Source organism: Dothidotthia symphoricarpi, assembly GCF_010015815.1.
Source record: "Dothidotthia symphoricarpi CBS 119687 unplaced genomic scaffold P153scaffold_2, whole genome shotgun sequence".
Lineage (NCBI taxonomy): Eukaryota > Fungi > Ascomycota > Dothideomycetes > Pleosporales > Dothidotthiaceae > Dothidotthia > Dothidotthia symphoricarpi.
This window is the reverse complement of record NW_022985009.1, coordinates 430,380-455,817: the sequence shown is the minus strand read 5'-3', so window position 1 is coordinate 455,817 and position 25,438 is coordinate 430,380. Positions and strand designations below refer to the sequence as shown.

At 50.9% G+C, this 25,438-nt stretch overlaps 11 protein-coding genes across 11 annotated transcripts; 4 read left to right on the top strand and 7 right to left on the bottom strand.

Annotated features, from left to right (window-relative positions):
- Positions 1 to 1,350: 1,350 nt before the first annotated feature.
- P153DRAFT_362893 (peptidase family T4 protein) lies at positions 1,351 to 3,024 on the bottom strand. The gene is made up of 2 exons (XM_033667246.1): positions 2,962 to 3,024; positions 1,351 to 2,779 (listed from the first exon to the last, which is right to left on the bottom strand). Exon 2 carries the CDS (start codon positions 2,592 to 2,594, stop codon positions 1,377 to 1,379), a length of 1,218 nt encoding a protein of 405 aa, XP_033528225.1. The 5' UTR covers positions 2,595 to 2,779; positions 2,962 to 3,024; the 3' UTR covers positions 1,351 to 1,376.
- P153DRAFT_392480 (NAD(P)-binding protein) lies at positions 2,841 to 4,250 on the top strand. Its single transcript, XM_033671152.1, has 3 exons — positions 2,841 to 3,268; positions 3,327 to 3,561; positions 3,615 to 4,250. Exons 1-3 carry the CDS (start codon positions 3,239 to 3,241, stop codon positions 4,136 to 4,138), a joined length of 789 nt encoding a protein of 262 aa, XP_033528224.1. The 5' UTR covers positions 2,841 to 3,238; the 3' UTR covers positions 4,139 to 4,250.
- Positions 4,102 to 5,317, bottom strand: P153DRAFT_306418 (uncharacterized protein). Its single transcript, XM_033664631.1, has 2 exons — positions 5,241 to 5,317; positions 4,102 to 5,147 (listed from the first exon to the last, which is right to left on the bottom strand). Exons 1-2 carry the CDS (start codon positions 5,275 to 5,277, stop codon positions 4,519 to 4,521), a joined length of 666 nt encoding a protein of 221 aa, XP_033528223.1. The 5' UTR covers positions 5,278 to 5,317; the 3' UTR covers positions 4,102 to 4,518.
- A 181-nt stretch (positions 5,318 to 5,498) lies between these two features.
- P153DRAFT_362890 (neutral ceramidase precursor) lies at positions 5,499 to 8,346 on the top strand. Its single transcript, XM_033667245.1, has 2 exons — positions 5,499 to 5,862; positions 5,913 to 8,346. Exon 2 carries the CDS (start codon positions 5,932 to 5,934, stop codon positions 7,930 to 7,932), a length of 2,001 nt encoding a protein of 666 aa, XP_033528222.1. The 5' UTR covers positions 5,499 to 5,862; positions 5,913 to 5,931; the 3' UTR covers positions 7,933 to 8,346.
- Positions 8,347 to 8,434: 88 nt separating this feature from the next.
- Positions 8,435 to 13,247, bottom strand: P153DRAFT_306412 (transcription elongation factor Spt6). The gene is made up of 4 exons (XM_033664630.1): positions 12,927 to 13,247; positions 12,710 to 12,874; positions 9,024 to 12,660; positions 8,435 to 8,962 (listed from the first exon to the last, which is right to left on the bottom strand). Exons 1-4 carry the CDS (start codon positions 13,095 to 13,097, stop codon positions 8,703 to 8,705), a joined length of 4,233 nt encoding a protein of 1,410 aa, XP_033528221.1. The 5' UTR covers positions 13,098 to 13,247; the 3' UTR covers positions 8,435 to 8,702.
- Positions 13,248 to 13,961: 714 nt separating this feature from the next.
- Positions 13,962 to 15,856, top strand: P153DRAFT_99598 (kinase-like protein). Its single transcript, XM_033673545.1, has 4 exons — positions 13,962 to 14,406; positions 14,464 to 14,621; positions 14,674 to 15,202; positions 15,252 to 15,856. The coding sequence occupies exons 1-4, from the start codon at positions 14,125 to 14,127 to the stop codon at positions 15,669 to 15,671; spliced, it is 1,389 nt and encodes a 462-aa protein (XP_033528220.1). The 5' UTR covers positions 13,962 to 14,124; the 3' UTR covers positions 15,672 to 15,856.
- Positions 15,857 to 16,536, bottom strand: P153DRAFT_99599 (uncharacterized protein). The gene has a single exon (XM_033673546.1). It carries the CDS (start codon positions 16,386 to 16,388, stop codon positions 16,041 to 16,043), a length of 348 nt encoding a protein of 115 aa, XP_033528219.1. The 5' UTR covers positions 16,389 to 16,536; the 3' UTR covers positions 15,857 to 16,040.
- Positions 16,537 to 16,990: 454 nt separating this feature from the next.
- Positions 16,991 to 18,638, bottom strand: P153DRAFT_392475 (uncharacterized protein; the record flags this gene model as incomplete). The annotated part of the gene is made up of 4 exons (XM_033671151.1): positions 16,991 to 17,419; positions 17,473 to 18,028; positions 18,083 to 18,411; positions 18,480 to 18,638. The coding sequence occupies 4 exons, from the start codon at positions 18,636 to 18,638 to the stop codon at positions 16,991 to 16,993; spliced, it is 1,473 nt and encodes a 490-aa protein (XP_033528218.1).
- A 315-nt stretch (positions 18,639 to 18,953) lies between these two features.
- P153DRAFT_362887 (FMN-linked oxidoreductase) lies at positions 18,954 to 20,641 on the bottom strand. The gene has a single exon (XM_033667244.1). The coding sequence runs from the start codon at positions 20,537 to 20,539 to the stop codon at positions 19,193 to 19,195; it is 1,347 nt and encodes a 448-aa protein (XP_033528217.1). The 5' UTR covers positions 20,540 to 20,641; the 3' UTR covers positions 18,954 to 19,192.
- Positions 20,642 to 21,837: 1,196 nt separating this feature from the next.
- Positions 21,838 to 22,168, bottom strand: P153DRAFT_381007 (uncharacterized protein; the record flags this gene model as incomplete). The annotated part of the gene is made up of 2 exons (XM_033670003.1): positions 21,838 to 21,927; positions 21,995 to 22,168. The coding sequence occupies 2 exons, from the start codon at positions 22,166 to 22,168 to the stop codon at positions 21,838 to 21,840; spliced, it is 264 nt and encodes an 87-aa protein (XP_033528216.1).
- A 2,139-nt stretch (positions 22,169 to 24,307) lies between these two features.
- On the top strand, positions 24,308 to 25,027 carry P153DRAFT_381006 (uncharacterized protein; the record flags this gene model as incomplete). Its single annotated transcript, XM_033670002.1, has 1 exon — positions 24,308 to 25,027. One exon carries the CDS (start codon positions 24,308 to 24,310, stop codon positions 25,025 to 25,027), a length of 720 nt encoding a protein of 239 aa, XP_033528215.1.
- Between the last annotated feature and the right edge of the window lie 411 nt (positions 25,028 to 25,438).

Sequence of the window (25,438 nt, the reverse complement as noted above, 5' to 3'; positions counted from 1 at the left end):
TTTTAGTCCGTCTACGAATTCAAGACACGTCCTCAGATCGACACAAACAATGTTGATCGTCTAGTCCCGCGGACCGTTAACGTCATGGGCGGGTAAATTCGCCGTGAACTTGAATCCTATCGTAATTAAGATGTGCAGAGGTACATTTGTTGGTTATCTAGTCAACTTGCTAAGCTTTTTTCTTCTTTAGGCGCGAAGGGAGTTCCAAGTTTACGCCCCATTTCTCTACCACATTATGCATAGCTTGGTCGAGACCCTCTAGCTATGTTAGCAAAGTCCTCATACCACTGTCTTGTCACGAAAAATGGCACGACTTTTTGATGTGTCATCAAGACACTCTCTCGAGCAGCATGCAGCAACCTGACCATGCAAAGGATTTTTCATAGAACTTAAAGTACTAACAGTTTGTAACACTTTTAACCTCGTGTAAAGATCTTAAATAATCAGGTACTAGTTGTAATAAATAACAATAACAATGTTCTTGCTGTTCCGCTAACAACATGAGAAAGCTGTGCCATCTTTTGTTACAGGGGGGGTGATACTGCAAGCAAAATACATATCACTTGTAGTATTCTACTAACAAAAACAAACTACTCTAGAAAATTCCTGTAAGCATTGACCAGTGTTGTCAACTGCTTGCATAACTGAGTATATCCTTGGCCATAAATCTTTAACTGAGGGTGCGAGTTTTGTGATACCAGTCTTCTCTCGAAGTTGTGAATGAAGTGAGAGTGTTACTCGTCGCCCATGTATGAGGGTACAAATGACGCTCGAACAGGCACACCTCATCTGGATTGTGGCTTGGACTTTCTGCCTGCCAAATTGTTTTTGAAGAGGAATTCCAGCGCGCACTTGAGATCTCTGTCTTTGCTCCAAAGTCTCTCTCTGTCGCAGAATCTGATCAACAGCGTAACCAACTAACTCTTTTGGTGTCGAGTTGAGAGCGTGATGTTCGCTGCGAACGACCGATTCAATTGCCCCCACTGAGTTCCCCAAGGTGCAGTCGCAGCCGACATAAGTGGCCGATGGAGAAGCGACACGTCGGGGAGTTGAACTCGGTTCTTGTGGACAGGATGTGGGTTGGACGGTTTTGCCGTTGGACCGTGGCTGGCGAGGGTTTTGATGGGGGATTGTAGGACTTTTGAGTATGAATGCATGATTGGAAATTACGAGGTGTTTGCTGCGTTTCGCAATGCCTCGCGAGAGAAATGTGAGGGGGTTGGGGATGTGGTATGTTTTGGTAGGGAGGGGCGTGGAGTCAGAGAGTTTGTAAGGGATGGGTGCTGGTTGGTGGTTGTTATATGGTTCAGACATAGACTTGTTGCTGACGAGAAAGATGCAATGTTGAACCAGAACATGATGATTTATTGCTTGCATTACAAGTACTTCTGCATCAATTCCTGTACCTTGCCTAAATCCAGGGCATCGATTTTGTTCCCGTTCCCATCCATGCTCTCCGCCATGAACACCGCGTTCAGAATCGCCTCCTCAACTGCATCTGCGCTTGCCTCGAACAGAGCATTGATGGTCATGTCGTCTACCATCTGTATCCCGAATTCCCTTGGGACCCAGGGGTCTGCTTCCTTCTTCGCGCCAGGCACAGAGTGCACTTCTAGATTGTTGGCCGTGGAGAAAGCAAGGAAGATGTCGCCTGATTGATTCGCCGCCCAGCCACCGACACGGGAAAGCCCGACGGTTGCACGTTTCGCCAGGCGCTGGAGCTGTGTTGGATGAAGTGGTGCATCTGTGGCCAGGATGACGATGATACTGCCGTCTTTCTTGTCTTTTGCTTCCGCGATCTTGAATAGAAGGGATGATTGGCCCAAGAGCTCAGGGTCGTTGGGGTTCTCCTTCACCTTGCGTTCCTGCTCCTGGAAGATCAAGCGGCCAATCGGCGCGCCAGCGATCTTAAAGTCGATCATCTTGCCATAATTTGCTTGGACGAGGGCACCGACGGTGTACGTTTTGCCCTCCTCGGCGGCTATGATACGGCTGCTAGACCCAGTTCCGCCCTTGAACCAGTGGCAGATCATGCCTGTTCCACCACCAGTATTGCCTTCTTTCACAGGCTCGCTGCTCGCTTCATCGATGCCTTTTACAATATGCTGAGGAGTGACGGCAAACTTCGACACATCGTGCAAGAAGCCGTCAAATGTCTCAGCCACAACCGGTAGCAAGAACCAGTTCACTTTCCCCTTTTCGTCTCGATGCTCTCGAATCCCGTGCTCGTAGATGCCGTTATAGGCTGACCCGACGCCGAAACTCCCGGTGATGATGATGGGTGAATGGAGGAGGCCTGTCTCTTGGATCCAATGGCTACCCGTCATCTCCCCAGAACCGTTGAAGCTGAAAATTCCGGCAAAGCATGCCGTTCTGAACCAGTCTTTGCCAGGCAGAATGGTGGTGACACCAGTGTTGATAGATTTAGGGGCGGCATTGGGATAAGTTGCAGACTCGTGAATGGATTGCGTAGAGACTAGGACTCCAGGGACATCTGTCAAGCTATTCTTGGGTCCGGTCTTGTGGCGACCAAGATATATGGTGGGTAGAAGGCTTCTGACACGCTGGCGTGGGGTGGCAGACGAGACAGACATTTCTTTTGGAATCGGCAAGTGTATGAATTGGAGCTAAATGTTTGTGAGAGCTTCTGTGTCAGTCTGGTCGTCTTTACGACGCCTTTACGACACCTTTATGTGATGATATGATTAACTCGGTTCAACAAAAAATCAGTCAGCTACACTGATGTTGTTGCCTTGCTCGGCGGGATCGCTGCTAAGCACTAAGATCTCTAGTCAACTAAGAATTCATGCTGCCAATCCACGATAAGCAACCGCATTGAGAAGGTGTGGAGTAGAACTCGTACGACAAGGAGTCACACCTATCTATCCACTTCTTCTGCACGAATGGAAAGTTGTTCTTGCGACTCATAAAGGAGGGGAAGTCAGTATGGATCCTACTCACAACGCCATGTCATCATCTTTTCCGACTGCAGCTTCACATCGAGATAGCATCTTTCGGTGTTACGTACGTGCAGCATCTTAACCAACGGAGTATTCTGCACAAATGTGGAATACCTAAACGTTGCGATCACGGCAAGGAAGAACAATGCACCGAGCCTCGGTTCCCCAGCTTTGGCGGACTACCGGCGACGGGTGTACCCCAGTCTCGCGTTCTCGCATTGCTCTCCAATCTTGTCATTCTCCCTCCAATCTCTACTTTTTACAGACGAACTTTCAAGATGGAAAACTCGGCACTTTTTGACGTCAAGGTAGGCTTATCTGATCTCTATTCCGTTGTTTGCGAACGTGGATCTAATCATCTTGCAGGGCAAAGTAGTCCTAGTGACTGGCGGCGCGAAAGGCATCGGTCGCATGATCAGCGAAGGTTTCGTCCAGAACGGCGCAACAGTCTACGTATCGTCACGAGACGCAAAGGCGTGCGAGCAAGCATGCAAGGAGCTGAACGCGCTGGGCAAGGGCAAAGCGGATTTCATTGCCGCGGACCTGTACAAGGAGGAATCGTACAAGAAAGTGGCCGAGGAGATTAAGAAGCGAGAAGGAAGTACGCATTGCAACTCCAGCCCAACTAGCAGCCGGCAGGCTAACAAGTACCAGAGCTCCACGTCCTCGTCAACAACAGCGGTAGCAATTGGGGCGAGAGCTACGACACATACCCCGGCACTGCATGGGATCGCGTCATCACCCTGAACCTCAAGAGCGTCTTCCAGCTCACACAAGCTGTCACTCCCCTCCTCGAAGCCGCGTCCACAAAAGACGAGCCCGCGCGCGTTATCAACATCGGCAGCGTCGACGGCCTGCGCGTCCCTGAGCTCGAAACATTTGCGTACTCGGCGTCCAAGGCGGGTCTACACCACTTGAGTAGAGTGCTGGCAAGCCATCTGGGCAAGAGGGGCATTACGAGTAATACGGTTGCTTGCGGTCCGTTTCAGAGCAAGATGATGAAGGCTACGCTGGAGCAGTTTAAGGATGTCATTGAGGCGAATGTGCCCATGGGCAGGATTGGGAGTCCTGAGGATGTCGCGGGCACGTGTATCTTCTTGTCGAGCAGGGCGGGAGCGTGGGTCAATGGTGCGACTATTGCCTTGGATGGTGGTACTTTGATTTCGGGTAAGCTTTGAGGTGTTTTTATCTATAAATTATGAACCTTTTATCGATGTTCCTCATGATGTGTATTGCGTGTTACTTCAATACACATAGAGAATAGACCCAGCATTGCAGCAGCAATCTGCGACCTCCTGCACTCTCATCTACACATCCCAATCCTCGTGCTGTCTCGTCCCACTATCTCCAGCCCCTGGCTTGGTTCATCTTAAGGGTTACGTCGAACGATTTGCAACCCTGTGATCCAGAAGCACTTTTCATCTGCGTTCGGGCGATGTCTGGTCTGGACGGACGTAGTGAACCGCTGATTATGTGCCGAACATGGGTATCGTTGTTGCTATTCCTGTCGCTCCTGATCTCGTCGTGAAGTCTCCAGAAAATATGTTGGCATATACTCTCAAGCCGCGCCAGCTCGTCGTCGCTCCAATATCTGCTGCTTTAATCCTTCGGCTGCGACCTCCGTCTCCAGTACCCGCCCCACGCCCTTCTTCCACGTTTCCTCCAGCGTCTTGATCTCGCCATGCACACTCTCCTGTTGCGATCTCCTCAGACCATCGACTTCCTCCTGCTGCTTCCTCACATCGGCCAACTCCGTCTCAATGTCCTTCAAGATGTCCTCAAGCTGCGAATTTCCTACCAACCACGCATTCTTGCCGTACTTTTCCAGCAGACCCAATTGTACCAGCCTCGCTTCGACGTACTCTGAGCTCGTATATGCCTGTTTCAGGGCTTTGTTCCACTGCTGCAGCAGCTCTGGCTTGTCCTCGTCGCTGGTCGGTGTCGTGTTCTCTGGAGCGTCGAGGTCTTCGTAGCGCTTCATGTCAATGCCTGAGAGCTTGGAGGTTGGGTCGTCGTCGAGGCGCGCGTGTTCGCGCTCGATGAAGTCTGAGAACTTGGGTGTGTATTTCGCGGCAGGGATGAGCGCCGGGTGGAGGTCTGAGGTGTCTACGCCTGCGCTTCTGATCTCGGCATCGATGGTGGCTCGCGCCACGGCGAGGGTCGCGTCATCGACGGGTGTGTCGACATCTGCAGTCTGTCAGTTATCGGTACCGCGCATGCGCGTCTTCCTCCCACGCGCATCACATGCTAGGCGACCAGGAAGCATCCAACTGCACGTACAAGGGAGGGAGTCGTAGGATTCGTGAATAAGTGGCATGGCTGCAGTCGGCGCGCACGATAACAGGCGTTGCAGAGTCTTGGGAATGGATGAACAAGAGAGGTTGCTGGCGGCCCACTAATTTACACGTCACATCCCTGCATCGATCGCGGAAAGAGGCCCGAAATGTTACACACCAACCGAACTCCATGCCTCTCCCGGTAAGACGCACTTCCGTAGGCATCCGGCCGACCATGGCAGTGAGAGCCAGTGCTGTGTTACGGACCTCTAGTCGCGTGTCTGTTACTAACAGAAGCCCCGTCATGTGCTTGGTCGTCTATATGGCCTGAACGCCCTTGACCAGCGCGTGCTGTCTCTTGCCACACACCTCTGGCTTTGATGTTTCGCGAGAATGGCGCGCTCACATATCGTCGTGGCCTTGGGCACGGCACTCGTTGCCTCACTGATCATCTCACAGCTTGTAATAAACTTGAGTTTTCCTTCTGTCGAGTTTTGGCACTGGAGACTGGATTCAACGTACAGTGGCGCACAACAAACAACCTTGAATGGTGAGAGTCAGTATGAGGGACTGGTCGAGGATCCTTCGCAGTACCTGATTGGAGTGGGAAAGGCGGACATCACCGGGTATGTCTGGAGGGCTTTGCATGAAGAAAAAGGTTCTGATCGATGTGCAGGCCAGTCGTCCAAATCAATATGATGGGTTATGCAAACTCGGCCCAAGTAGGATCAGGTGTTCGTCAACGCTTGTACTCTCGCGCTTTCATCGTAGGCGATCCAAGTGATATCAGCGAACGCTTCGTCTACATGGTCCTTGACACCCAGTCAGGAGACACGGCAATCCGAAATGGTATTCTCGAAGGGCTCCAAGAGCTGGGACCTGAGTACTCCATGTACACGCAGAAGAACGTCGCCGTCACAGCCACGCACAGTCATTCTGGACCAGGAGCTTGGCTGAACTATCTCCTTCCGCAGATCACAAGTTTAGGCTTTGACCAGCAGAGCTATCGGGCTATTGTAGATGGAGCGGTACTGTCCATCCAGCGGGCGCATGAAAACCTCGCCCCTGGAACTATTAGCTTTGGGAGCGCAAAGATCAACGATGCGAGCATAAATCGCAGTCTGTTCGCCTACCTGGCTAACCCGGCGGCAGAGAGAGCTCGTTACACAGATGACGTCGATAAAACGATGTCTCTGCTCAAGTTCTCGAGGGCCAGTGATGGAAAGAGCGTCGGCATTCTGAATTGGTTTCCTGTCCATGGTACGAGCCTGCTCGCAAACCAAACTCTCGTCGCAGGAGACAACAAGGGTGTTGCTGCCTATTTGTTCGAGCAAGACGTTTCTGCAGATGCGGATGCTGCCGATAGATTCGTGGCAGGCTTTTCCCAGGCCAATGTCGGTGATACCACGCCTAACATCCTTGGTGCATGGTGTGAAGATGGCTCAAACTCACAGTGCCGGCTAAACGACACCACCTGTGCAGGCCGGAACCAAGACTGTCATGGTCGTGGTCCGTACTTCGGTTTGGACGACGGAGGCACAAAGTCATGCTATGAGATCGGCAAACGTCAATTTGAAGGAGCTAGGAGCATCTATGATACGGCAGATTTTATCCCAGTATCCGGCAACGTTCGTTCATTCCATACCTTCGTCGATTTCTCCAACTTCACTTTCACACTAGAGAACGGATCTGTCGTATCCACCTGCCCAGCTGCAATGGGCTACTCCTTCGCGGCCGGTACATCTGACGGCTCAGGAGCTTTCGACTTCGTCCAAAACAACCCCGGCACTTCTAGTAACCCATTCTGGAACGCGGTCGGCGGCCTCATCGCAGAACCAAACGAAGAGCAAAAGAACTGCCAGTACCCCAAACCCGTCCTGCTCAACGTCGGACAAGCAGAAAGACCATATGCTTGGGCACCAAACATTGTCGATATCCAAGTTCTCCGTGTCGGCCAGTTGGTCATCATCGTTTCCCCAGGTGAGGCAACTACCATGTCTGGTCGCCGCTGGCGCGAAGCCGTCCATGACCAGCTCGTCGCCTCCAACACCATAGCGGAACCTATCGTCGTGCTCGGTGGTCCAGCAAATAGTTACGTGCACTACATCACCACAGAGGAGGAATACAACATCCAGCGCTATGAGGGCGCTTCGACCCTCTACGGCCCCCACACACTCAACGCATTCATCAACTCCACACTCACACACCTCCCCTACCTCGCCGACGACGCAAAAGGTACTCCACCAGCCGGCCCGTCGCCACCAGACAACCGCAACCGCAGTGTCTCCTTTATCAGCCGGGTTGTCTACGACGGCGCAGGTTTCGGCCAGGACTTCGGACAAGTCAAAACCGACGTATCGGAATTCTATACCCGCGGCGCCATCATCTCCGCGACCTTTGTCGGCGCCAACCCGCGCAACAACCTGCGACTTGAGGGCACGTTTGTCGCGGTTGAGAGGGGGAATGCCGACGGGACCTGGACGCAGATCAAGAGTGACGAGGACTGGGAACTCGTGTTCCAGTGGAAGAGAGTCAATAGCCTTACGGGGACGAGCGACGTGACGGTTACGTGGGATACGGGTCTGACTGGTCCTGGGGTGGGGATGTATCGGTTCAGGTACTATGGAGACTCGAAGAGCGTTGGGGGAACAATCACGCCGTTTGAGGGGATGAGTGGGGTGTTTACTCTCACGTAGATAGATGTACCATTATGCAACGATACACTACAGCCCACGCAATCCCTGTGGGTGCATAACAACAACCCATGTTCCTGCTTTCGTCGGCAATACATCTCACCTTTTCTTTCAAGATAAACACGCGCTCTCCAACTTCACCTCTCTCGCGCATCCGCAGAATCTAACCCCGCATACCATCATACACGAAACACTATTCTACGCAACTCTTCTCTTCTTTTTTGTCTTGCTGCTGCCTCTTTTATCCTCTTCACTCTTCCTGTCTCTCTCTGTTGCTGATTTGAACGCACATTTAGACTGGAAAGGAAGTAGGTGGCATATAATTAATTGGCCAGTAGATCTCCTTTCTGTTCAATAGCTAGATACTGTGTGTTTTACACAACTTAACTATGCAGCAACACGCTCATTACCTTTCGCTTAAACGCGCAGACGGCATATATGTAGTGATACGCAGATGAATTGCGAAGAAAAGAGACAGCAACATAGACACACAATGCATTAAAAAGCAGTAGATTGGAATCAAACTTTTTGCGAAGAAAAGCGATATTCAAACTACCCACCCATACATACATACAAACCCCTCCGCTCCCCAAAAACGGGATTTTGCCAATCTAGACTTCACCTCACCCGCACAAACTCTACGCGCCATAAACTCCAAAAGTAATGCGGGCCCCAAAGGCGTCAATCACCCCACGATCAAAAAGTCCAAGAAAATTAAAACGAGCCTATAAATACAACGTCCACCCCCTCCTTGCCGATCACCTTCTCAGCTCTTACCGCCTTGGGCCATTAGCTTGGGCAGCTTTCGCCCCGATCAACATCTTGAACCCGTTCTTCAGCGCCATCATGTTGGGGTAAAGATTCTTCTGCAGCTCAAACGCATTGGGGACGACTTTGATGCCCCAGGCGCCCTTGGGGGCGTTGTCGCCCATCTGGAAGCAGATCCAGAAGTGGCCGGGGTGTTTGGGCATGCTGCAGAAGGCGTACATGGAGCGCGAGGGGTTGGCTTTGCAGTAAGTTTCCAGCCAGAGATCTGGGGGTTTTGTGTTAGCGAGATGATGGGGCAAAGGAGGAGAAGTAGAGAGAGTGCATACCAGTTTCTTCCTTTGTGCCGTTTTGGAACCGCTCGTCTCGTGTGATCTCCGTGACCTTGCGGGCCATGGCTTCGACGTGGTTGACGATCAGTTCGTCGAGATCGGTGTAAACGCTCTTGCCAATGGTGAGTTTCTTGCCAAGAGAGAACTGGTTAGGCTTGTTCAGCTCGAGGACGTCGAGATGTTGGTAGGCGCTAGCGGAAACCTTCCAAGTCACAACGAGATGGTTGAATCCCTTGGAGGACGGACGAATGACCAGTTCACCCGGCTCCTTGGTACCCAGGTATTCTTCTGCTTGTGTCGCGTTGAATTGGAAAAATAGGGGGTGGTTGACGACGCGGTTGGGTCGGCCTGAGGCAACTTCCTTCTCTTTCGCTGCGGCCTTCTTGTCTGCAGCCTCCTGTTGCTCGTCCCATTCGCCGGGAATGCGATCGATGGCTCGTGGCATTGGCTGGCGAATGAGGTCGGCTCGCAACGACAGCTGTGCCGAAAGAGCTTTGCGATTCAGATACAAAATGCGGGCACGAACCGTCTGGTGCGGTTGAAAGACGTGACGAGGTTCTTGGCCACCGCTGCCCACACCCTCGGGGAACTCAGATTCAGACACACCACCATCGATTCCGCACTCGAGCTTAGCCTCGATGTGATCTTGGAATGTGCGCTTGATAGTCACTGGGATGACCATGCCTTCGTACAAAGTCTCTTTAGTCTCGCCAGTCAGCATGGTGAACATCTCGTCACCAGTCATCAGCGCAAAGATCTGCCTGATCTCCTCGTAGGGAGCGTCAAGTTCGGCTCGAATGGTCTCGAGAGTTGCACGCTTGCGCTGGCCAAAGTTCTTCTCGATCTCTGCGGCGTAGTCTTCCAAAGCCAAGTCATTGACCAGATCTGTGTTCTCCTCCTTGACCATCTTCCGTACAACGGCACTGGCGCCACCGTCATCCACTTCTGCCTTGACGTCTTCCTCGTCCATGTTCAGGGCATCTGCGACCATCTTCCGCGCAAGATCGTAGTCTTCAGGATGGACACGAGTGTAATCCAAGTAGTCGGATGACTCTTCACTTTGGTCGTATACGATGAAAAGGAAACTGGCACAGTTCTGAAAGACCTTGGGACCCATAGCCGCCTTCAACTCACGAGAGCTGTTCTCTGACACACCGAGGAGATCGAATCGTGACAGAATTTCTTCTCCGTTTGCTTGGATAGCCTTGACCATCCTGTCGGCTTTTCGGGGACCCAAACCGCACACGTAGGGTAGAAGTTTCGACATGTATGGGTCATCGTAGTGCTCTGGCAAATCGACACCGACGAGGTTGACCATGTCGACCATGGCAGTCTCCAGTCGGTCCAGGAGTTTTTCCGGAGGTATCAGAGTCTGGTCTTGGACGAATGGTATTGATACGACATCCTTTCCGAGTGAGGCGTATTCAGCAAGCGGGTTCTGCAGGTACCTTCCAAGAGAAATGCAGTACCTGGTGAGTGGTGCGTACTTAGGAAACTCTATAGCTGCGCGAGCACTGTTGTAATAGAGTCGCGCAACTTCATCGTTGACCATGACAACGTCTAGAGGATCGCTCCTCTCCGCGTTTGTGTTCTCGTCTTCATAAGTTGATCCCGTAAGATTGTGCTGGCTGACGATTTCCTGTATATCCTTGTATAGCCTGCGAGTCTCAACTGACCAGCCACTGACACCAATAGCGTCTGGGCGCCGACGCTGAATGGCGTCAACAAGATTCGCAATGTCTTGACCGTCCGGAATGTTTCGCTCGGGGTTGCCAAGTTTCATGTCGACAAGCTTGCCCTGCTCCAACACTCGACCGTCGTTCTCAACGTATGCCCACATAACGGCGTCACCTCGTTCACCCTTGCCATGAGAAAGACAAAGAACATTGGGAACGGATCCCAAGGGAGAGCTTTTAGGTCTGTATGGTGCTTGATCAAGCTTGTTGTAGTAATTTTCTCTCGCACGGCTGGCAAGCTCGTCTTCGCATCGAGCTCGCAGGGTCTCCTTGACACCGTTCGCGATGATGCCCTGCAGTTTGTCCAAGGCGATCTCGAGTACTTCTTTGCGGAGAGCGTTCCAGGTCTCGGACACTTCGCTGACGTTGTCGGAAACAATCTTGTCTTGAAGCTTGGCCTTGAACTTGTCGTAGTTGCCCATCGAAATTCGGACCTGCACAAGACTTTCTTGCTCGGCTTTGAGCATCTTGAGGAAAAGGTCAGGACGACCATTGAGATCAAGAAAAGTCTGTCCGCGAAGATACTTGAATTCGTAGTACGGGTGGTCTTCAGTAATCTTCCGCATGCCTTTGTCTGTGCGTATGCAGTCAATCACCGCGTTCTGGTAGAAGCTGCCTCGCAAGAACCTGCGAAGACGAGAGCTCATGAACAAATCCTGGACAAACAAGAGTTTTGCGGACCTGAGAAGCGAGACTCCGGTTTCAGGAGCTTGGGCCATTTGGTCGGCGAGCTCTTCGACTTTGTATGGCGGATCTTCAACGACCTGAGAACCTCTACTTGTGCCCTCAGCCTTCTTGGCAAAATCGTCGGGGGTGATGCCGATAGCTTTGACAAAGAGATGCGCTTTGCCGCCTCGTAACTTGTCGAAAAAGTTCCGAGCGTTGTTAGCACGCTTCTGAGCTCCGTTGACTTCCTGTCGAACCTCGTTCATCTCTTGGGAATAGCGGTAGTGAAGGTAGTCCTGGAGCTCCTGGATTTCTTCAATCGTTACAGCCTTTTGCGTAAGGTCTTCGATCTCGTTGTCGGTAATGTCGGGATAGACACTCCGCACGTTGTCGTAATTTTGCCTGAGAGCATCTCGCTTTTCAGCAAAGGCTCTGAATTTGAGATCCAAGTCGAAAACCTCCCACAGATCACTTTGATTAAGCAGACGCTCCGGTCGAGCGTCCATGGGCGGCGGGTTATCGGGGTCGTCGTTGTCGTCATTGTCGCTGGGTGCGTGGATCAGATAGTCCTTGCGATGGTTGAAGATGAAAGGGACTTCGTAGTCCTCTAGATTGATGAATTCGAGAACTTTACGCACGGCTTTCTGAAAAGGTTGCTGGAAGTAGCCCGGGAGACCCTTCTTCGGCCAGAGCAACTTAGTGATCCATAATGCCTCCTCAGTCAGTCGCGACTGCATGTCCTCTGGCGTCAGCTCTAGTTCCCGGAAGGGTTTGCGGGCCAACTGCAGGCGCTCGGGCACGTCGACCTCGCGGATGACGTTGTCTTCGTCTGTAAGCATGCGCTCCTGCAGCTGTGAGGGTTCGAACACGTCCTTGAGCTGGAGCTCACGTCCTTCTCCGGTCTGTTCCTCCTCCTCAGCCTCTTGCATGTCCAGGGCCCAGTCGTAGTCTGTGCCATCGCCGAACGCCGCCCTGTAGTCTTCCTCAGCGCCTTCGTCTAAGCCCGCCGCCTGCAGGCCCTGTGTGATGAGGTTGATGCCTGGCTGCGTGACGTCGCGGTCATCCTCGATCTCGTCCTCGAATTGGTCGTCCTCGATGAAGCCGCTGAATTCGTCCATGCCCACGCCCCGAGGGTCGATGTCCTCGTTGACCTCCTCATCGGAAAAAATGTCGTCGACGCCGCGGGACTTGACGCGCTCCTTGTGACCGCGCTTCAGACGCTTGAACCTGGTCTTTACTTGTGTCAGCGTGAAATCCAAGGCCAGATAATGATCGCCATACCTGTGTCTCTTCTGGGCGCTCAATCTCAATACCAATCAAGTCCAAGTCTTCTTCGTCGAGCGCCTCGTCGGCCTCGCGGTTCTTACGCTTCTTTCTGCGCCGCCGCTCCCTGCGCGCCTCCTCCTCCTCTTCTTCGTCCTCGGTGGCAATGAAGCCTGCGCCTTCCTATGTAACAGTCAGTGATCCAGCGCGAGTGTACGCCATCCGAATAGCTTGCCTCTGCTAGCCGCTCATCGTCGTCTTCGTCTTCCTCCTCGCTGGAGTCGTCGATGCCATTCGCGCCGTTGGACTTCTTTGGCCGAGCTTCGCCCATCTCCTCATCAAAGTCCTCATCTTCTTCCTCGCTGCCTAGTGCGGCGTCCAGATCGAAAAGATCTTTTGTAGCCATGGCGTAGATTCAGCACAGGGGACGCGCACGACAAGCGGTCGTGTTTGGCGAAGCGGTTCGGCGAGCTCGAGACAGCAATGGAGATGATGGCGCGCGACGGTTTCGCGATAGAGCAGCTTGGGGTGTCTGGGTAAAAGGCGTAGGGAGAGCAAGAGGGCGTCTCAAAGACGCGATTGATGGCTTTCGGAGCTCTCTTACTTTTGTCCGACCCTTGACGCGCACGTGACTGATATTCTCCTTAGTCAGCTCGTGTGCTTAGCGCGCGGAAGAGTTCGTGAGTGAAGCAGCCATCAGGCCTCGCGGGGGGCTCGGCAGAACCGGCAGAATCGGGTCTGTCTGGGCTCCCAGTCCCTGCGTGAGGCAGCAAGTGTCGTCGCTGTAGAACTCGTTCACCGTTGACAGCGCGGTGAAGGTTGGCACTACACGTTGGTGATGCATGGTCACAGCAGGCCTTGCCATGGTGAAACCCTACTGGTCTTGTACATAGGAGAGCCACTCCCGCTGCTATTTCGAACCATCGTCTGCGTGTACTTTCTCTCAAGCCCACGGCAGCTACGCTATCTTTGCGCCCGTCAGCCGCCCGCGTGCAGAATCTAACAGCCGGCGCTTGCTCCTTGCATGCATCCAAAGTGCCAACCCCACCACGCGCGTCCCCACTATCGCGATCTGACCTTCTCCTGAGCTGTCCACAACCACCCATCGACAAGACACTCCCCCTAACTTCTATATTGGCCGCTTCCTGATCAAGCCCCGACTTTCCCTTCGCCTGGGATTCCTTGTAGCACCTGCCCCGAAAGCGGTCATTCGATAGGCGCTGTCCTTGTTTAGGGAGACTGCACTTGATTGGCAAGCTTGCGGCGACCAATACTCGGGCGGCAATCTCAAGATATAAGGCAGCGCTGCCTTGCGCCCCTCACCTCACCGTCCAGCAGGGCAGCTTGCCTTTGACCACTCCGTGACTTGGCCCGCTCTCGCCACCCTACTCTCACCGCAACCTCGCCCGCAACCTCGCCCGCAAACCGCAGCCATGGCCGACCCGTTCAAGACGAAGACGATGAAGAGGAAGAACGTCAAGGGCCTCGCACTCAGCGCGCCTCCGCCAAAGCCCGCGCCTTCAGCTGGCGACGCACAGGTCCCGGGCGGCCTCGCCAACAGCCAGGACCGCCCTGACACACTCGAGATTGGCGTCGAGTTCCGGCTGGATCTGAAGGCGGACGATTTGATTGTGCTGCGGGAACTCGGTCACGGGAACGGAGGAACGGTCAGCAAGGTGCAGCACTCGGCCACCAAGGTTATCATGGCGAGGAAGGTGAGTTGGACGCCGGTGGGGCTGCAGAAGCACCAACAGCAAGACTGACCAGCACAGGTCATACACGTCGAAGCGAAGAACGAAGTGCGCAAGCGCATTGTCCGCGAGTTGCGCATCATGCACGACTGCAACTCGGAAAATATTGTTGCCTTCTACGGCGCCTTCCAGAACGACACCGGGGACGTGATAATGTGCATGGAGTACATGGACGTGGGGTAAGAACAAGCCCCCAGCTCTCAGCATGGCAGAAACTGACAACCACACCAGCTCTCTCGACTGGGTCTCTCGAACATTTGGACCTGTGCGCGTCGACGTGCTCGGCAAGATTTCAGAAGCCGTGCTCGGCGGACTTAGCTACCTCTACAGCGCACACCGCATCATGCACCGCGACTTGAAGCCGTCCAACATCCTCGTAAACTCGAGGGGCCAGATCAAGTTGTGCGATTTCGGAGTATCGAGTGAACTGGACGGATCCATCGCCGAGACATTCGTCGGCACAGGCACATACATGGCACCAGAGCGGATACAGGGGTCGCCATACACCGTCAAGTCAGATGTTTGGAGTGTCGGTCTTTCCATTATGGAGCTGGCAATCGGCAAATTTCCCTTCGCGGGCAGCGGAGACGATGACGACGCTGGAGGCCCCCAGGGTATCCTCGATCTTTTGCAGCAGATTGTTCTGGAGCCAGCGCCCAAGCTGCCAAAGAGCGATGCGTTCCCCTCGATTCTGGAAGACATGATCGCAAAGTGTCTGTTGAAGGACCCAGCAGAGCGACCAACCCCCAAGGAACTCTATGTGAGCGCAATACTCCACTTCCTGATTGACATGAACTGATTTTATCCAGGACCACGATGCCTTCCTTCAAGCCGCAAAACGCACGCCAGTCGATCTTGAAGCTTGGGCTGTCAGCATGATCGAACACAACAAGCGCAAATCCTACCTCGCCCCTACTGTACCATCAACTCAGATACGCGAGAAGTTACGTGAACGCTCACCCCCCTCGCGTAGAGGGTCCGCCGATGTCAGATCTCACGCATCCAACCCTAGTCAATCGTCTATTGGATCTGCTTCCCAGGGATCAGTGCCCCCGCGCCCATACCCTGTCCGGACATCCAGCAACGCCAGCCAAAACGCCATGTCTCTGCCGATCCGACCTGCACCTGGGCTATCAGAAGGCACAAATTCTAGACCGCACTCGAGAGGCCCAGCGCCAAATGGGGCATTACCCCCTGCGTCTAGGAGGTGGAACGCCGAGTATCAGTAGTCACCTCGTCTGCAATTGACTGTTTATTTCACGGGGATTTTTTGGTAGCTGTACTGGCATGTCTGGTTTCATTTGGCTTCTTTCGATACATTCTTGATCTGCATTTCCGTCAAGCATTGGCGGGGAGAAATGGGGATGGGGGAGAGGGGAGGAGGAGGTGCAGTTAAGGTTTGGAGTAACAAAATTCACATCTATCCCACTTCTTTCGTCGTCATATTTTCTTTTCCCACACCCCGCTACCCCGCCTGATCTTAGTGCACAAACTGGATTGATTACTCAGTACACTCGCTCGTACCTGCATGAATTGAATCCGTACCCCGTAGCTAAGCGCTCCATGCGGCAGCAGCTCACATGCCCACTCACATGTCCTCACAACACGAGAACTGCGCACGCATACATACACGCACACACACACACCGCTCTGCCCCTCCGTTCACGACATGCATGCCGGCAAATTGCGCGAACGTGACGCCTCCGGCGCGCCTGATGTGTGCTCGTGTGACGACTTTCCGCATCCGGCCCTTGGGCTCTTTTATATACAAATACAAAATTCTTTGCAGTGTTGGTCTGTTTACTCGACTTGTTCGTCTTTGAATTACTGCTACTGTTATTGCTGTTGTTACTGGTACTATTACTGTTTCTTTTTGAACTGCTATACTGCTTGAACTGCTCGCTATACCAGTTGTATACACCCGCGAAATAGAGCATGCTCGGCATCGTGCTTTTCCTCTCGACGCCGCATGTTGCGCTGTTTTTGGCGCTGTGCTCGGTGCTTTTGTGCTTGAGGCTTAGTGAGTGCTGAGTCTGTGGGTTGGTGGGTTGTCTTTTATATTTGCGGAGATGACTGGACTGATGTGGGGTTTAGGCCAAATTTGACGGCGCAAGGGATATCTACGACGTGTATAGGGGATGACCGGAGAAGACTGTCTGGCTGGTTGTGTTGCGTGGGACTTTCGTTGGGAGGTGTGAGGATATTGGGAAATGGTGTTTGTCAGTGTCCTGGTGTGCTGTGTCTAGTGTACATTTCCTTCCTTCGTCTCCCTTCCAGTCTTTCGGAAAACATATCTAGTCTTCGAGACCCGTGGCAAATTTGAAGTGTTGTTACTACGGTTTGTACTTTTCAGACTTCCACAGTTACAACAAACGACAATAACTGCGAATTATAATGTTGACTTGGTTAGTCAAGGCTTGCAGGTATTAGTGTTGAGATTGTTTGCGGTACGAATGTATGAATTTGTAAACTGCACAATCCGCACGTTCGTGAGCTCTAGTCTCTGTGATATGCCTGTCTAGGTAAGATTTTACATTTTCCCTTAGGGCTAATACAAGGTTTCCTCATCCTCAGCTTCAGTGTCCCACTCAGAGTTTTCGTCATCCTCTTCACTCCCGTCTTCGTCCTCTTCACTTCCTTCTTCGTCCTCCCCACTCTCCTCCCCACTCTCCTCCCTACTCTCCGCATCACTCTGCCCTTCATCTTCTTCAGAAGTATCGGAACTATCCGAGGCCAAAAAGTCATCGAGTGTAGCCGCACGTCTAGACCTAAAGCTCTTTCGCATGTCCGATATATCCTTCTCCTGCTGCTCTAATTTCGTCATCATACGAATTGACCGACGCCATTGATCGATACAACTAGAAAGCCACGGTCGCAAGTGGTTCAAGGCCCAGAAGTGGAGGTTTTCAATGATAACGCACAGCTTCACGTTGTCCACAACATTATGTAAGCTCCCTTCCCATATGCAACGCATTCGCTAGGGTTGTTAGTGACAGATACAAAAGGACGTAGTTTCGGTAGTGAACCCACATATTTGTAGCGGCCGTTCCTAATCATTGTGATATAGACGACCCACACTTTGGTCTCAGGGCCGACAAACGGCATGCAAACGACCGGACGTATTTCGTCTAATATCGGAGTTTGCTGCCCTCCAGCAGCAGCGTTGGCGAACAATGTCAAACAGACAGCAGCAGCGTTGGCTGCTTGGCAATAACAATACCTCTCGTAAGTGGTGCTGACATGACCGTGATGCTTCCATTCGCACACAGCCCATGGGAAACAGGTCAGGTCCTTGTAAGCACTCAAGGAATGAAACTCTTTGCATGGACTGGGTATGAAGCCAAATTCGCAATCCAGATTGTACTCGGCGAGTCTCTCGTATTGCTCGTAGATCTTACTCAGCCGTGTCAGACTGAAGTTCTGGATATAGTCGTCTGTGCTCAATGGCCCGCCGTATGTTTCACTGTGTTCGTATGCGTGGAAACTGAAGAAAAGATCCGGTTTTGGTGCCGTTAGCTTAGGAGCGTTTGAATTGCAATAACTCTGGAGAACTTCACGGCCAAAGGTCCAGTTATGGTCGAGCTCCCTATCTGAACGCATTAGCTACTAGAGTTGTGGGGAGGACTGATTGCCATCTCACGCTCTGTATCGATTGATCGCCCCCCTAGCAGTCTGTTTAGTCACTTTGCTTTCAGCAGCTCTGGCCTCGCCAATCAGCCTCCCAAAAACGTGCTTCTCAATAATTTCAGTCCAGCGCTTCTCTTCTTTTGACTCGACACCGTCTGCTTTTTCCTTGATTTGCGATGCCAAGTTGAAGTTTTCCTCACATCGTTCGATGTCGTAGTGCTTGCGGTAGTCTTTGAGCATTTCAGAACGTTTCTCAGGGGGCCGCTTGTCGGGGATGCGGATGCAGCCCGGCGTTGTTGCATGGAACTGTTTTTGTTTCCGTTCCAACTCGCGTATCTCTCTCTGCTCACATCAAAACCCCAACTAATAGAAAGTGGCCATGGCAATTGTCCCTTTGAAACATGACTTACCCAGCGCTCGTAGGAAATGATATGTTTAAAGTCCAGAAGATACTGGACGAGTATCCTGGCTTGAGGGCATTCCTTTTGCAATAACTCGAGATCCGCGACCTCTCCATAAAACTCGATACCGGCATCCTTCAGGGCTTTCTCGTTAAGAACATTCGTCATGTTTCCTGTGGTTGGAAGAGTTACTCAGTCTTCGGCGTAGGTTCGAAAGGTCAGCAAGTGTTGCTAGATGTTCCACAGTAGATGCCTGACTTTTTACTGCTTTCTGTCACTTCGCAACTGCGCCGCACAATACTACCAGGGTCTTAGGTACGTACTAATCTCACGACGGCAGGTGGTGTTGGAGTTGCCTTCTATTGGTCGTCCCCATCCCAATGGCTGATTGTCCGCATGGTGGTAAAACGTCGAACTCGCAACATCCGTGTTATAAGGGTTCAGGGAAACCACACATACACGAGTAGCTCAATAGGTCTATCAGGGCTTTTTATCTCTCCACTTCAGTGTGCACCATTATCTCTACGTAACTGCGTGGTCCTAGTCTACCCCAGGATGTCGCTAGCGCCAGGCCCCCTGGGGTCGCCAATCTGAGGTGCATCATCCCCGCATCATCTCAACAAGTCGAAGAAGCATGCTGAGTACCACTCACTGGGTTCATATCTCATTATTCTAACTCTAAATATTGCACTCAGGCAAGACGGAAGGAGTCTAAACAGCCTCTAAGCAGCAGCAGCCGTTCCATATGGCACTGCCTGCACGCTCTCGATATCCACGTATCCGTACTTACTCCCTGTCTTGTCCTCCGCCATACCTTTACCCCAGGTACCCATGTCCTTCTGGAAGGCCTCGAAGTTCTTCTCGTCACTGAGATCAATCGGCTGCTGGTCCTTGCCCATCTGCCTGATCTGTGTTCCAGACGCGACATTTGTGATCCCAAAGTCATTGTCGTCGGTAAGCTGGTCGATAGCAGCGTTGATCTCTCCAGCGATGATCTGACGGGCGATCTCAGGCTCTTGAGTGGTCGGGCGCGCAAGACCCACACCATCTACGGTAGAAAGTGCATCGACCATTGCGGCTGCGGTCTTGAATCCACCAGTTACGTAGGTACGGGTCTTGGAGAGGGAAGGCGTGATCTTCTCCGCAAACTCGAGGAAGAAAGCCTCACGCTTCTTCGTAGACTCGCGCTTGTGGCCAAACGCAAGCTGTTCGTACGTACCACCAGACAACTCAACGAAGTCGAAGCTGTTGTCCTCAAGCGTTTTGCACAACGTTATGGCCTCCTGGGTATCGAAACCCTTCTCCTGGAACTCCACGGAGTTGAGCTTGATACCAACGATGAAAGAACTCGACGTGCGCCGACGGATCTCGTTGGTAATCTCGATAATGATACGAGCGCGGTTCTCGAGGCTGCCTCCGTACTTGTCCGTCCTTTGGTTTGTAGACGGGGCGAGGAACTGTGCGAGGAGGTATCCGTGAGCGCCGTGGAGTTCGATACCGTCGTAACCCGCCTTCTCCAGGTATTCTGCGGCATGCGCAAAGCCTTCAATAATGTTCTTGATATCTTCTTCGGTCGCAGCTCGGGGTTTCGCGAAGGTCATACCCATGACGTTGCCCTCGAGATGCACATCTGACGCGGAAAGAGGGTTCTTTTGGATGTTCTCCGTGACTTGACGGCCGGGATGGCTGACCTGTCCTACAATCAAAGAGCCATGCTTTTTCGACTGTGTAGCCAGCTCTTTGAACCTTTCGAAGCGCTCGCCCTCGTACTTGGAGCCCCGAGGAATGATAGGGTTACCAGCCGCCTCGAGGTGGTCGTATTCGATCATGATATTTCCAGTCAGGATAATGCCATACTCGCCCTCGCCCCAGCGACGATAAACATTGCAAAGGTTTTTCGATGGAATACCACGAGCCTCCAGGTCCTTGGCGTCCCATGAGGAAATGCGCTCAGTCATTGCGCCCTTGAGAAAGCGATTACGTGCGGTTTTCTTGGAGAACGCGAAGTCGAGAGGCTTGCCGAGGGCGCTCACGTCCTTCTTCTCGGCTTCATATCGTCGTGGTGCCATGGTTGTGGTTTGAAGGGTAGATTTATGAAAAGATGTGGATATTCGTGGAAGAGTTTGACGTTTGGAAATCGGTGTACAAAACAAAAAAGTCTTTGCGAGGTATCGACTTATGTGCAAGTTTACCAACGCTCAAAGTTCGTCGATGATTAGCAATCGTCATATTAAATCCACTGGTGCATGGCTAAAAGACGACTAGAATGATCTATTCCGACGTCATTACCATGAGGTTGTCGACGACTCGGGGTATTCCGGCTAGGAAATTCTAGCACTAAATGATTAGTAAAGTCTGATCAACCTACCGCAGCACGCAAATCCTACGTCATCCACCCATGTAGATTCAACTTCAGAATTAATCGATACATCAATTCAGCAAGTTGGGAAGTTTGATCTAAGAGAGAGTTGTTTTGTATGTACTCACGCGCAAGAAATCAAGTCTTCGCAAACCACGATGAAATGTGTTGAGTACAAGTGAGCATGGCGCACGAGACGGAGTGTTGACAAGAACGAAAAAGATGATCGGATAATTGAACCGACTGTAATGGCTTTATCAGCTAGGTCGCTGTATTTATCACTTCTGACCCCCACTGAACGGTGATCGACCCGAACTTTGAGTACAAGATGCCCCTGTTATTGAGCTTCGAAGAGTTTGGTCTGACAGCTACCTTGTTCCTCACACGAACTCAGACGAGTCTGAGTTCTGTCGTCATTTATCTCGGATTTTACTACCTGATGTAGCTATCTCGATAGTGATATTATGAAGATTGGATTGTACCTGTATCTATGTAATCACGAAAGTTGGGGTAACTGGTGCCATTGTGTAATTACCATACGAAAGAGGGGAATTGTAATCATGGAAAACTATGCATAAGTTGCTCTCAAGTCGACATGATCATTGACTTGACAGGAAACCTTCCAAACCACTAGTGGCAAGTAGTATTTACCAAAGTATTGATTTTGTTGTTTGACACTATGTTACCTTGTCGTCGGCAGTCTATCAAACTCTGTTGCAAACGCTATACGTAACAAGCTCATGCTTTGAAGTATCCCACCAAAGCTAAACGACAAAGAACCAACCAAATTCCATAGCCTCGACGCATATCTCTAGAATATATAGTTGTCACATGATACCACGCTCCTCAACCACGCAACGGCCGAGCCAAGGAGCACGAAAACACTATTCTCCGAAGCTCTGCTGTAGTATAAATAGCTGCCTACTGGTAGTTACTACTACAGCAGTGGTCCATCAATAGATCACCTGAATCTACTATTTCCAACTCGGTTTTTCTCCATAATAGTCCTTATACTTGGAAGAAGGCATCTGTGCAGAGGCGAAGTGGCCTTGCTCCTTCGATAGGGTCAGGTCCGGTACCCCTGTTGCAAGTATTATCCTGGAAGCAAGAGTTAGCAACAGTCTGTTGCACTTCACTGAGTGTTTTTGATTAGTCCGGAACGTACCCATGAGACATCGTAGGCGGTGCAAACACTGTTCCATGCGTTGGCTGGATCAGAGTTCACGAGATAAGGTGCAAGAGGAGGACAGTTCGCATCTGCGCGCGCCTCAATTGGTGCTGGGACAGCCTGCGCAAGACTGAGGAAGAGGGAGGTAGCGATAACGAGGATGGAATACATCTTGGGTATTGGTATTCGAGAGGGTTTGACGAGAGTGTTGATGGCTGGACAAGTAGAAGTTGACTGCTGAATGTGTTAATGATAAGTTATGTTGACCGTTCTTCGAGGCTGGTCTTATACTCGTAACTTCAGGATCACTCAAATCTTGCAAGGATACGTACGGGTCGGCACATGTCAACTTTTGGGCGTGGAATGATAATTCTCATCTATATCAGGGAATATAAGTGTTTCTACCTTCTTCAAGGAGACTTCTCGGTATTACACGATCACCGAACTAACCTTGCTCCAACTTGCTCCGAGGTTCAAGTCAAACTCGTCTCGAAAAGGTCTTGGAAGCGGGGTGTTCACTCAAAATGGAAGGTTTGATGGATCCAGTGCTCTGGGCACGCGTCCGTGGTTTGATGTCCTGATCAGTTTTGAGATACTCGGCCCGATTGTTGAAACATCTTAAACAAGATGTCGTCTTGAAGCAGTAACAAGAACATTGAACCCCTGGTATAAGTCGCGAGCCAACAGTTTTCGACTTGAGCATGACACCATGTGCTAGATTATTGTCAGCTTAGCAATGCTCTAATTCTACATTGCACTTTCGCAGATGTCGTGAACGCGAACTCAGTGATAAGATTTAAGAGTGAAACATGTAACGAGATCCATATTCTTGTTGATGAGCGTGGCATATGCTTTGAGAGTGACTGCACATGCGAAGTCTTGATCATGCTATTGAAAAGTTATATAGTGATGGTAACGCGCGATTCTCCACTTAAAACCCCCAAATTTCAACTTCTGGTGGTCTGATAACATTTAACTATTTTGTTTTGGTTGTGTTCATCAAATTCCTCTTTTTAAACACCTCCAGTCTTACTTTTGTTCTCCCTTTCATGTCGTCAAGACTACTACTCAAAGGCCTTTGCATTTCGAGTTATCACCTATTTCGGCTACTACCTAGTGGTCTTGTGCATCACTGATTATGGAATTCGATTTATTGAGGATTTTGACAGTCAGATGAAAGAAATCCGCATCAAATATGTTTCTTGAATTCTGGTAGAATACACAGATGACACCGGCTCGTCAAGTCTTTTGTATACAGACCAAAGAACATTTTAGTTACCAAGACTGTTTGGTGGGATAGACAACATTCCAATACGACCAGATCATGACGAGTAAGCGTTGTGCAAATAGCTCTAACCCCGTCTACGACACGTTCAAACCGCGGTTTCAAGCAACATAGACCAAATTCAGCCTATGGCTAACATCTGAACATGAAGTACATCCTAGATATCGACGAAACTTCGGCAAAACTCTTTAGGCAGTGTTCCAAGGATTTGTGAATTTTTCCATGGGTGAATAGGAACTAATACATGCCGGTATTATGCAGCACAGAAACAACAACAATACTGTCGAAACGCGAAAAAGTCAGTTTCAAATGCAAGCGAGATGGCCTCTATCTTTTGGGGAGTTTTCGAAGTGTGTTTTGGCGCAGAAACGATGCTTGTGAGTAGTGATGAAATTTGTTACTTCAAGGTTGACAAAAATACCTGTTATCATGAACCTTGCAATAACGTTTTGACCTGGGATTGTAGAGAGAAAGATTTTTAACTTGTTATTTCAGATAAGCGATTCTTTGTGTTTGATGTAGTTGTATAAATGACGTTTGACATCACCTCGCGGTATACTCGGCCGCAGTTCACCGCACACTCGAAAATCCCTCTGCCGTGTATTGCACCGAAAAACTCTTTGCATCTCCGCAAATGCAGGTTCAATCACATTCCAAGTCACAGCAGAAAGTCAATGAACACAATGGAGAAGTTGATGTTGCTAGCAGCAGCACAGCCTCCACCGGAGATAGATGTGTGGTCTACACCAGAGAATCATGGAACGACAATAATACAGTTGACCATCATCTTGCGCAGCCGTTGCGCTAAGCCCCAGTATTCAGCCTTACAGCAGCCTGAGTCTCGTGTCTTTTGCGTTGCACGAGAACGTGATCGCAGCTCCCATACCCCTTCACCGGTTTCAATCTCGCCACACAGCCTAAATACCATCGCTTTGGACGAAATTTTGAACAACCGGTGATTATTCTCACTTTCCATATTGCTACCTAACACAACAAGTACGCGACAAAACGCAGTTCGAATCACTATGAGCACCACGACCTTCTCCAATGACCGACTGGTTGACGTCGAGCATCTCTCTCATCGAGAAAACAAGGAGCTTGGTATTACCAACGCCATCAACATCACAAGCAACACCACACTAGGTGCACAAGAAACATCTTTCCTGCCTGTGAAATCCCTCTACATCAACACAAAAGGTGTTCCGTTTCTATGCCTCTCACTACCGCCTTCTGAACTCGAGATCGCAGTGCATACTTCTGATAAATCAGTCGCTTACCGGAGTACAAGAGCGAAACGCAGCTCGGGGACTTGCGTTTTGACCGATGCAGAGGGTACAGCACTCATCAAGACTGAGTACTTCTTTGGACCGTTCAAAGACCCTATTTTGCATTGTCTAGGTTCGAAGGGATTGATACATGAGATCAGGACAGTGAGCAAATGGACGAGTAGGAATCACAAGTTCCCACTCCCCGATGGTCGCATGTTGGAGTGGAGATACGAGAAAGAGAAGGGGTTTGGTGCCAATGAAACAAAGGGAACTGCTCTTGTGTTGCAGTTGGGAGACAAGAGGATAGCCGCGCTTATCAGGAACGACGAAACAAGAACACCGGGAAGCAAGGTTAGCAGTGCTGCTAATGGCGGTGAGCTTGTGTTGAGTACAGATGTTGGGAGCAAAGACGGGATTGATCAGGATCTTGTCGTTGCGACTTGCTTTTTGATGCTTAAAAGGAGATCGATCGATTGAGGACGGCGCAGGTTGTGTTGATCACGTAGATTTCGAATTTTGCTTCTTTTTTGCCTCCTTTTTCTCCAGCCTCGTTGAGCTATTGTTTTGTTTTGTAACACCTCGCGATCTAGGCGTTTGTATCGTGGTTAGTATAGTTAAACTTTCTCCTACCATTGATTACAGTAGACGTCGATAATTACAAGTATATGGACAAAAAGAACTGCAACAATGAGAGTTACAAGCTCGGGATGTTGATGTATCTGTACAACTCCCTGTTCCGATTGCTTGCGTTGCGTGTATGCGACGAGGAGAAAGTCTTGCCAGACTTGATAGGCAATAAACTGAAGGGAATGGGATAAACGCAGAAACAAAGCGAACTATCGTCACTATGAGGGACACGCGTGAAAAGCTCCAAGGGGTGATATGACT